This window comes from Staurois parvus, unplaced genomic scaffold, assembly GCF_062004578.1.
Source record: "Staurois parvus isolate SC_StPar_1 unplaced genomic scaffold, SC_StPar_1.0 ptg000652l, whole genome shotgun sequence".
NCBI classification, from domain to species: domain Eukaryota; kingdom Metazoa; phylum Chordata; class Amphibia; order Anura; family Ranidae; genus Staurois; species Staurois parvus.
The window spans coordinates 1,738,175-1,750,179 of record NW_028318448.1 but is presented as its reverse complement, the minus strand read 5'-3'; the positions used below and the strand labels follow the sequence as shown (position 1 = coordinate 1,750,179).

Genomic DNA, 12,005 nt, shown 5'->3' with positions numbered 1-12,005 from the left:
GGCTGATCACAATTGCAATACCTTACAGGCTGCAGTGTAAAAAAAAATAATAAATACACAAGGGGGCTACAAGTGACCCAACAACAAAACTCTTGGTTGATCAGCCGATCGCGAGTGCAATGCCAGGCTCCTGCAGACGCTCAGTTAGCTGTCTGACCATACCTCCTGTATGGGCAGGCAGTTGCTGAATGGCAGGAAGAATTCATTATTTAATGTGAGCACTCACCAGTGCCCTCGGAGTCCATGGGAATGATTGATGTGGCCCCACCCAGCTGCACGGTTTTTAAATTCTGACAGCAGGTGTGAGTAGAAGATCCCAAACCCACTGTCACAGGGAAGGGGGATCGGGGGGAGAGAAGACAGGAGCTAGAACATGTTACATGTTCCACCCTAAATATAGGCAGAGCATTTAACATGTTCCAAAGGTGATCTTATCCTTTAAATTGAATGAAGACCCAGCTGTTATCTAGTTACTGTATACTACCTTACTTTTACAGCCGAAAGCTACAAGGAATGTTTAATGACCCTTTATTTTAGTATAAGGCAAGCCATGGATGATTTGGTTTTTTTTCCTGTAAGAAAGAAAATTGTTTCATTCCCCCATCTGCACAAGAAGTGTTGATGGGGGACTCCCTCCCACAGACCTGTAGTATTCTGATGGGAGAACACAATAATTACTGCTAGCAGCTATAGTGACCAGCATCAGTTACATGCAAAAAATCTGACAGGCTGGTTGTACTGAAGTTGATTAATGAATCAGCTTCAGTACATTCAGCCTGCCAATACTTGGATCAAATCTCAGCCAGTCCCTGCTGACCCAGCCAAGATTTGTCCATCTATGACTGGTAGGCTTACTCTTAGTAACGACATAATGGGGTTGATTTACTAAAATTGGGTACAGTTGTACATGGTAATGGAGACGCAGCAGCAACAAGAAGAGAGCTTTCCAAAGCAAGGCACTATTCAGTCTTAAAAAAGGTGTTTCCATAACAGGTTTAGCCATTAGATTTTTTCTCACTGTCTATTTCTATACCAGGTACGATGGTCACCAGGATCAATACTGAAGGTCCCGAACTAGGACAAAGAAAACAATAAAATCAAACAGGGGGGGTTCTAACCATCTACTCCATCCAAAGCTGAAAAAAATAGTAATTTGGCTTTATATACATTATTTCTGTCTGACATTACTATGACTTAAATAATAGTACACTGAATTTGTAGCATCAATTACTGTGTTTTTTAGTTTCTCTTTTTTTTTTTTTTTAAGAAACATGTTGCAGATTACCTTCACAGAGCTTTTGCTTCATGATCTCCCGTATTCTTGATATCGCAATGTAGTCTTCAACGTAGAACACATATGTTGAGGAAGGCTTATTGGCTATTGCTCTTAGTTCACTTTCTTCAATCTCAGAGCCCACACCAATGGCAAAAAGAGTAATTTTATTTTTTCTTGCTTCTTCTGCTATGTCCTTTACATCATCTTGAGATTTTCCATCAGTTAGAACAATGGCAATCTTGGTTAATGGCCGCAAGGATCTAGCAAAAAGGTTTTCTATTGCAAACTGAATTGCATTTCCAGTCCTTGTATTCCCACCTAGATAATCAATATCTTGCATTCTTCTGATAAGATCTTCTATAGATTCATGTCTTCCAAGAGGGATTTCAAGAACTGGGTAGTCACTATATTGAACCACTCCAACTTGAGTAAATTTAGGTCCAATGTCAAAATTACTTGTAATGTTAACAACCCATTTTTTTAGTATTTCAAAATTTTCAGGACCTACACTCCAAGAGCCATCTAGAATAAAAACTAGATCATTTGGAGCAGTTCTGCAACCTAAAGGAAAAGGGACAGAAACAGTTATGTTCATATATACATTTAAAAACAATGAAAAATTCAAAACTACTTAAAGTTTTAGAGAAACAACACACTTCTAGGCAGAGAGCAGGCAATACCCTGGAATCATTTATCATGATGGCTTTAGTATGTTTAGGAAAGATGGCATCAACATGCCAAATTCACCTTTTCAAGAAAATTACTTATACAGTCAAGGGGACCCAATAGGTAAAAAAACCAAAAAACAGTGCAGCTTTGAAAAACGATTATTGTAATTGTCAGTCTCCCGCAGCCTTGCTGAAAAATTCTCAGAGAATTCTTAGAAGTTTCCCATCCTTCCTTGTTGCTAGGATGCTCCAACCATCATCACAGGAGTGGTCACTCTCCTTTGGTTAAAGTCCTACGCATGCATTCTCTCCCTCTTTTGCAGCAACAGCTGAGCTTGCTCTTGCTGCAGCAGAGAGAGAGGATGCACTGTGCATGTGTGATGTTTTCAACAAGGGAGAGTACTCATTTCTATGATACTGGGGGCAAGCAATGGCTGGAGCACCCTACCAACAAGGCAGGACAGCGGAATGCTAACCATAGGATTTGTGGGGTTTTTGTTTTTATCTACTTACCAAGGTACTTCACCACTTTTCCCTGATGAAGACTATTTGATAGGTGAAATGTGTTGGTAACTTTGTGGTGCATTTCAATTTTGTACAGTTTGTAATAACTGCTTAATGCATGTTATCGTGGGAAGTGTAAAAAGTCTGTATGTACAGAGACCATTCAAATCGACCGCAGGCTGCGGGAACGTCGGCAAGAAAGGGCCAATCCGAGTACCAGGCCCACATGGGTGTTACCAGGGTTCAGCTCCCATCTACTCCTCCAATTGGAAATCGAGGTCAAGAAGTGGCTGCGGGACCTGAACCGATGCAAATCGGATTAATGCGGCCCTCTCTGACTCCTGAAGAACGCCAGAGGCGCCAGCTGAATAACTTGTGTCTGTACTGTGGAGCAGCTGGCCATATGGTTTGTTCTTGTCCGGAGAAGATGAGTAAGTGTGCATCTGTTGCACACAGATAAAAAGGGGGTGCAGTGATTTATCGGTTTTGCAGACTTTTACCGAAAATTCATTAAGAATTTCTCAGGCCTGGTTTCTCCTATCACCCAAATTACCAAATCGGGAATATGTTTTCACTGGACACCAGAAGCGCAGGTGGCCTTTGAGACCCTGAAAAAGTTGTTCATGGCAGGTATTTATTGGAAGGAGCCCTGCATCCAGTCTTGGTCTACACGGCCCAAAAAATATGGAATACCTCAGGACGGCTAAGCGTTTTAGACCACGGCAAGCCAGATGGGCGCTGTTTTTCTCAAGGTTCACCTTCCACATAACCTATCGGCCTGGCTCCAAGAACACAAAACCTGACGCCCCGTCTCGAATGTTCTAAGACCCCAAGGAAGTTCCTAAACCTGATACCATTCTGCCAGCGGGTAACTTCCTGCTACTACAGTCAGAACTCCTGTCTAAGCTACAAGCCGCATCTATGGGGGCCCCCAATCCATCCGGAGTCTCAGTGCAAAACAGAGAGGGATTGCTATGGAAAGGGGAACAGATTGTGGTTCCTGAAGGAGCTTGAACCATGGTCTTGGCCTACTGTCACGACCATTCATTGGCGTGGCACTTTGGAATAAGCAAGAGGTTAGAGCTGACCCAGCGCACATTTTGGTGGCCAAGTATGGCCAAGGACTGCGAAACTTATGTCAAAACCTGTGCCATCTGTAACAGAAATAAGCCTACACGGAGTAAAGCTTGGGGTCTACTATGGCCCTTGCCGGTACCTGACAGACTGTGGAGTATGGTGTCTATAGACTTCATTGTGGAACTACCGCCCTCTCAGAGCCACACCACAATCTTCGTGGTAGTTATCCAAGATGGCTCACTTTCTGCCGCTTAGGAACATACCCTCCGCTCCCGAGACCACACAGCTCTTCATCAAAGAAGTCGTAAGGCTCCATGGAGTTCCTAGGAACATCGTATCAGATCGGGGAGTTCAATTCACGTCAAAATTTTGGAGAGCCCTGTGCGAAATGCTGGAGATTAAGCTGTCATTTTCCTCGGCATACCACCCGCAGACGAACGGGCAGACGGAGCGGACTAACCAGACGCTGGAACAGTACCTCAGGTGCTATACCTCTTTCCTTCAGGACAATTGGCTGGCACTCCTGCCCCTAGCAGAGTTCGCCTATAATAATGCAAACCATTCCGCCACCAAGCAGTCGCCTTTCTACGCCAACTATGGGTTCCATCCCAATTTCCTTCCGGATCTGATTCCAGAAAACTCAGTGCCGGCAGCTCAAGATGTGTTAAACTTCTTCACATCTAACAACAAATTGCTACGGGAAGCGGTAACAAAGGCTCAGTAGGATAACAAAAGAGCATTTGATAAAAGGAGAAAGGGGGAATTGGTCATTCACCCAGGAGATCTGAAGATGGCTTGTCCATCAAAGAAGTTAGCACCCAAGTTCATAGGCCCTTTTCCGGTGAAACGACAGATCAATGAAGTAACATTTGAATTGGCACTGCCTGGATCTTTTCAGATACACCCAGTATTTCACATGTCCCTGTTGAAACCTGTAACTCCAGATCCTTCCCAGATCGAAGATCAAGACCTCCGGTAGCCTTGGAAATTGATGAAAAAGAAGAGTTTGAGGTGGAGGCAATTTTGGATTGCAGGAGGAGAGGAGGTCGGGTGCAATACCTGATTAAATGGAAGGGCTATGGTCCAGAGGAGAATTCATGGGAACCAGCCCAAAACGTCCACGCTCCCAGATTCCTGTAAGAGTTTGCTTTATTTAATGACAGTTAAGATTCTCAAACTTTACTGTTCCCTGGCCTAATTTCTCAGTCTGGTCAAGGTAACAAGTAAACAGCACTGAACTTTATAAAACTACAGTAGGCCTTCAATGACCTTCAATGACCTTTTCAACATTCCTCCTGTCATGAAGCATGATTTTGTAAATGATTTTGAACAATGTTTGTGAAGTGTTGTTTACACCATTATAGTGTTTTGGAAAAGCTTTTGCTATCTGTGATTTGTTACCAGGATAGAGGGAAATATGTGTGTATTTCCGAAACATTTTAAATCATTTTAGCCCTCATCACACAGGGTCATCCTATGGGATGTAAATGACTGTTGGAGGCAGAGTAAAGGGCTGATACAGAAAGAGGCATGCTATGTATAGATTTATTTATTTTAATCCAGGGGAACTTGGTAAATGAAGACTGCTTTTTAATAATCAGCTTAGAGTTTGTGAATAAATATGGATTTTTGGGCTTGACATCTCTCTCCTATTTTTATCCTTGACACCACTATTACAGCACCATAGTTTTGAATTATAAAATTTTCAGAGTTACAGTAAATATGCTGCTTTGTGGAATTAATAACCAAGGGATAGTTGAACAATGTAGATATTTGCCTTGTCATTAAGTTATGAAAGAAAGAAAAAAAACTGACGTAAAATCACCATTGTGGTGTGAACAGGGCACATAGAGAACAATTGTTATTTGTTCCCTTGCAGAGAATTTATGTTACATATTACACACATGGGATTTCAGCCAGCTTTTTACAACCAAATAGCATCGGAAATGCCACCCACCAAGAAGTGGAGGAGACTGGAAACCCCCACGGTCTCCAAATGTCAGCTTTGCAATGTCTCTTTACTGTTCTGGCTGTAGGGACTAACTGCCTTGGTGGACTCAAATATACAGGCAGCGCTGGACTGCTACACATACAGATGACCAGGAAACGGCTATCACACAGTTACTGGCTTCCCCTCTTGATTCCACCATACCACCCTCTTCCCTTTCTGTGTCATACCCATTGGGATTGAAAGCCTCACAAAACAGGAATTTGCAGCCCACATGGGGGAGGGCTGAAAAAATCAAAGTGGCCAGATAGAAGGTGACCCAGCTGAAGTTCCAGGTAACTCTCCTCTCCATTAGTCCCAGGAGTCCTCTTTGCTTTTGAGTCTGTACATGACTTTTATATCCAGAGGACTGAATAAATATACTTACAAATGAAGGATAGGGAAAATCAGAAACACAATAATGTAGGGATCAGTAGACAACAACAGCTCTAACTTGAAAGACACAGTCACAACAATCGTGACTCCCCTGCTGAACTAGCCCACTAGAGATAGATAAGATTCACTGCATAGTGGGCTTATACCCACCCTCATCAGACCATCCAAGAGATATTATGTGCCAGGGTAGGCTATAAGGCACAAATTACTTTTATAAAGCATCTCTTCATGTGCTCCTTGACCTGGCTCACTCCACACTACAGAAACTCAATGTTCTTAGACCTTGACTCAGCTATGTGTGATCAAAAGGAGTGATCTATAAATGGGGACACCATTTCACTTATGTAGCACCCTCCTAGTTTAGCTAGGGGAAGCTAGGTCTTAATGGTTAGACAGGAGCTGTTAGCAGCTCAGGTGTGATAGCCAGAGGGGTCAAATTGTGGTCAGGGCTAAGAGATTGGTTCGCCCTTCTGGAATTTCCCCCTGCTCTGAGGCTTTTGGAGGAAGACCTTGGAGGCAGTGGGTGGATCTGAGGATTGACTGGCTGCTCTCTTGAGGGACCTTAGCCAATCCCCAACAGAAGTCTTGGTAGGAGTCTGGGACTTCTTTAAAAGTGTTAGCGCCTATTCAGTAGCAGGAGTGTGGTGGGAGAGGTTTAGAGAGTCGGAGAAAGATGTGAAGCTGAGGAAGGAGGCTGCCAGGAGGCCTTGTGGGATTGGACCTGCCTGCAAGCCTGGAGCTGGAAAGGAGGAAAACTTGGAGCTCACTGGCCCCCTGAGCGAGGAACACCTGAATGGCAGGGAAGGAGCAGCCCAGCTTATAGGCCTGGTAGCAGCAGCCTCCCCCTGGGTGGATACGGGAAGGAACACTCTGGTGGGAACCAGATTAGCTCCCTATTAGTGACTGTTCACCCATCTAACCACTTGCCAACCATGCTATAGCTGAATGATGGCTGCAGCGCGGTTATCCACTTCTGGGAGGGCGTCATATGATGCCCTCCCTGAGCACGCCCTCCCGTGTGTCCCTGTGAGCGTGCACCCAGCGATCTCCATGATCGCTGTGTCCTACAGACACAGCTGATCGCGTGATGTGGTAAAAGGCCATCGCAGTGGCCTTTTACCACGTGATCAGCTGTGTACAATGACACAGCAGATCACCGGGTAAATGCAATTGCCGGTTATCGGTTGCACTTTCCTCATGCTGTCACAGCATGAAAAAAATATTGCCGATGACTGGCAATTGTCAGAGGATGGATTGGCATTGATCATCACGGCACTGATGATCAGTGCCCAGCAGTGCCACCCACCAGTGCTGCCTGTGGGGAAATATGAGCTAGGGCTATTGATTCAGGTATACCATTTTGAATTCATTATGCTTGCATTGTGACAAGAGTTAGAGTGATGCTTTAAATAGATGAAATAATTATGTCTTAAGTAAAGGTTATAAGAAATGCCAGCATTATGTTCGAGCTTATATGGAAAATTTTAATATGTATATGTATGTAACAAGTACAACCACAAAATGTTACAGGAAGAACGCTAGACTGCAGGTGTCTGCAAAATATCGTACAAAACATAGATAGATGTTCAGATAAGAGATCTGGGAACACAGCCAAAAATGGCAGGATGTACTGACTGAGGTTAACATTTTAACAGTTTAAGTAAAAGGTGCACCTTGTCTAGTATCTGGGTAGAAGTTAAGCTTTCCTATTGGATAATTTGAGTTTGTCTTACTATTGGATAATTTGGGTTTGTGGTTTTTACCTTTATAAACTGTTGTGTACGTAATAAACTTTGCAATCTTCCTGTATCCTACTTGAGTGTTGGTTATGTTGATTGCCCGATCGCGATTGAGCCCGTGCCACACCTAGACGCTGCGCAGCACAAAGAAAATATAGAAATAAGAATATAAGGATTCCAGGAAAGGGGGAATTCCTTACACTGCCCACCTGTGCCCAGCAGTACCGCCCACAAGTACCCAGCAGTGCCACCCACATGTGCCCATCAGTGCCCATCAGAGCCACCCAGCTGTGCCCATCAGTGCCTAGTGGTGCCATCCACCTGTGCCCAGCAGTGCCCCCCCATCAATGCCACCCATCAGTGTTGCCCAGCAGTGTCACCTAACAGTGCTCATCATTGTTGCATATCAGTGCAGCATAATTAGTGCCACCTCATCAGTGCCGCCTATCAGTGCCACCTATCAGTGCCTCCTATCAGTGCCCATCAGTGCCACCTATCAGTGCCCATCATTGTTGCATATCAGTGCAGCCTCATCAGTGCCTGCTCATCAGTGCTGCCTATCCATGCCACCTCATCAGTGCCACCTATCAGTGCCCATCAGTGATGCCTATCAGTGCAGCCTCATCAATGCACATCAGTGAAGGAGAAAAATTACCTGTTTGCAAAATTTTATAATAGAAACAAAGAAAAACTTTTTTTTCAAATTGTTTGCTATTTTTTTGTTCATAGAACAAAAAATAAAACACCCAGTGGCGAGTAAATACCTCCAAAAGAAAGCTCTATTTGTGTGGAAAAAAATTATTACAATTTCATATGGGTACGGTGTTGTATGACTGCGCAATTATCATTCAAAGTTCGACAGCGCTGAAAGTGCCCAGTAGGCAAGTGGTTAAAGGAACAGGAGATAGATTCCCTGCTCAAGAAAATCTCCAGATTGGTGGATGAAGAGAAGCATTTAATCTAGGGTCTGGAATGGTACAGCAGGGAGATGCTGGTTAGCTCTCCAACAGAGACTGTATTGCAGAAGAGAAGCTTGTGAGCAATTTCAGGAAGGTTGTCCTCAGTTGTCAGCTCTCTTGGGAAACCTATACCCACCTTACCCTATCCCAGTTCTAAATCCCCTCAACAAACAACAAAACAAAACCCAAGGACTGATTCCTGACTCTGAATGCAAGCTTGTGTGTAGAATTCAGATTGCCTGGCTGTGCGGGACTATAGAGGGACCCAGTTCATCAGCAACCCCTAAGGGGGTAGTGCTATGCTTACAACTGAAAAAGGCAGGCAGATCGATCTCTTTTCATACCATTCCAGCTACCCTCACTATTCACATTTCTAGATGTGGAGGTTATTGTGGTTCTAAACAGGCACAAAACACCTTTAAACACCACAGACTCTCCAAAACAATCTATCAGACCTCAAACATCCACAGGTTATGTTCCAGGTGTTCTAACAGTAGTGGAGCACTGGTGGACCAGTAAATCTGGAGACTTAGGAGGAAAAGCTAGCACAATCCATTCTACTTTCCTTTTGCATCACAGGCATGACAGACTCAGATAACCAATTTGGTCCTGAGAAATGCACACAGACAGACCCTTTTCATTCTTGTTGGGTAAAATCAGCAGACTCCAGCCCTTCCATTTGGGACTATGCAACCCTTCCCTTAATGCCAAGACATGGACACTCATCTTGTGTTGGGGGGATTCTTCATCAAAGTTCTACCCGACCAACGTCTTCTAGTTACTGTAGGCCAGATGGCACTATGACCTTCTGGTATACTGACTGCATTATAGCTTCTTCTCCTAACCTGGTTCTTACTTTCCCACAGAAATACTGTAACAACATAAACATGTGGTTTCCTTGCCCTCCCATTAACCTGGCAGTTGTCACCTAGCAATCACAAGCCAGGAAATCTACTTCAACCTGCTGTGGGACTTGGTACCATACATATGCCCACATTTACTAGTTTGTATGTCCCAAGAATATAGTACAAAAGTTGCTTTGCATCCCCTATGTGGAAATTTTCCAATTTCAAGCCACTTCTCTAACCTTTATGCTAAACTGTTTTAGGAAATTAAACTGTTTTATGACATGTTGTGCATGTTAGATGATCTCCTGAGTCTTCAGCAACTACTATAAGTCCCTTTATAATCTACCTGAAGCCTATCCAAGATGCTCAGGCTAGAATGTGTCTGTTCTTACATTGTTTCTTCTAATCTTCCTAAACTAACACAGAATGGAATCTTCTGTCATGACAAGGATATTTAATGGACAATAGCTAACACTAAAATAGACAAAGTGCCTGGGCCTGATAGCCACCCCTGATCATACTATAAAACAATTTCAAAGACACTTAGCCAAACACTTTCTAGTTGCATTTTATCTACAGTTGCAGAAAAATAATTTGGTCAATGGTATTCCATCTAACCCTTTCTCCATTTGTCCACTGCTCTTTTGTTATTCCTCCTGGTGTTTGAACCCCTGTTATACAAGATCAGAACCAATCTGGATGTTAGAGGCATAACCCATAATGACAAAACATACAATTTGGGGCCTATGTGAGCGATCGTTTTGTTCTTCATATCCATTCTAACTGTTATTCTACCTAAACTTATAACTGAACTCAACAATTATAGCTCCCTCCTAAGTTTTTAAATACATTTTCAGAAACCTACGGCCTTTATTGTTGCTATTCCTGGATGAGAAATTGCCCTCATTAAACACAACTTCCTGTTTAATTGGGCACAGAGTGCCATAAAGTACCAAGGTACTTTTATACAAAGAGATCTATCCAAGGTCTACACTTTAAACTTCCCTATAATTCTGAAGTCAATCTGATTAAACTTGGAAAGGTGGATCTCTGTTGCCTACTCCTGGTTTTAGAGATGTAACATTATCAAGTACCCAGGTTACCATACATTTTGAAGGCATTGTCATTGTCTTTCTATCCTTTGCTTGGACTACTAGACACCTCACTATGTTATACAGCTGTCAATTTGGGCAGAGTGGAGACATCAAAACTCGAAAAACAGTGAGTGGAAATAGAATAAGCATTTACCAGTACCCTGCTATATATCCTTCTGTGACACATATAAGACTCCTCTTTGACCTTTAAGACCCACCATACTATTGGTCCTATCATTTTAGTATTCCTGATGAGCTCCTCCTCACTTCATGTTTTGCTCACACAGTGACCATTCTACCCCATATTTGCCAATCCCCGACTTGTATGTCTGACCCTGATTTTCAAAGCCTAGCACAAGTTGCCCATGCCAGGCTCTCTCATTTTGACTCAACTTCCAGGTGACCTACTTTGGCTGACATGAGGAAAGACCCTACATACACCATTTTGGGAACCTGGAGAACTGAACGCCTTTACCCCCCCCCCCCCCATGAGGTTTCATTCATTATATGAAAGACACCACTGCCATCAACGCAACCAAATAGAGTTTTTGGCTGAGATGGTTCTTTTGAACTGAAAACACCCACACAGCAGACTACATCCTTATCCTGGTGTCATTCACACCTGGTGAGCCATTTTATCGCTTCTTCCTTCTGTCTGTCTTTTCTTCTTCCACTTCTCTTTGCCATTTCTTTTTTTTTTACCCACATTTGTTCCTCCAAACCAGGCAAGGAAAATAAAGACCAGATGCAACAAACAGAGAGGCTCAACATGGAGATCTAATTACTGAAGACTGTTTATTTTATGGATAATTTAACACAGTTTACCATACTTTTATTGCATTGATGATGTACAATGGCAATACATGTTTCTAACTTTTGCATCCTGAATGTATCATATTGGTGTCCATTTTCTAAAACTGGAGGGTGCAAAATTTGGTGCAGCTGTGCATGGTAGCCAATCAGCTTCTAACTTAAGCTTGTTCAATTAAGCTTTGACAACATGACCTAGAAGCTGATTGGTTCCTATGCAAAAATGCAACAGATTTTGCATGCTCCAGTTTTAGTAAATCAACCCCTTCCTGTTAAAGCCTTATTTTCTTCCTTGCTCCCTTCTTTAAATTAACAATCTATGAAAAAAAAATGCAGAACACACAGTAGCTCAAATGTATAAACTGAAGGGACAGAAGTTTGTTGTCTATAATAAACAGATTTTAGCTTTTTTTCCCTAATGCTAGTAAATGGCACAAAAGCTCATATAGTTGTCCTATTTAGAATATTCCTTTCACTTTTTAAGCAAGATAACCAATTGGCCTATTTAACAAACTATGGAGGTGTTGCCCATAGCTGCTAATAGGAATCCAGTGTACATTCTGTTAATTTGGTTACAAGATAAATGCTGTAATTGGATTTATTATGGGGAACTACTTTTCTCCAAAGACAGTCTCAACAATGATTTA

General features: G+C 42.8%; 1 protein-coding gene across 1 annotated transcript in view; it reads right to left on the bottom strand.

The window, feature by feature from the left end:
- Positions 1–12,005, bottom strand: part of COL21A1 (collagen type XXI alpha 1 chain) — a 276,488-nt gene that overhangs the window by 203,722 nt on the left and 60,761 nt on the right. The window contains exon 3 of the mRNA XM_089694136.1: positions 1,286–1,837. Coding sequence (XP_089550262.1) covers positions 1,286–1,837 — 552 coding nt within the window. The remainder of the gene's footprint in view (positions 1–1,285; positions 1,838–12,005) is intronic.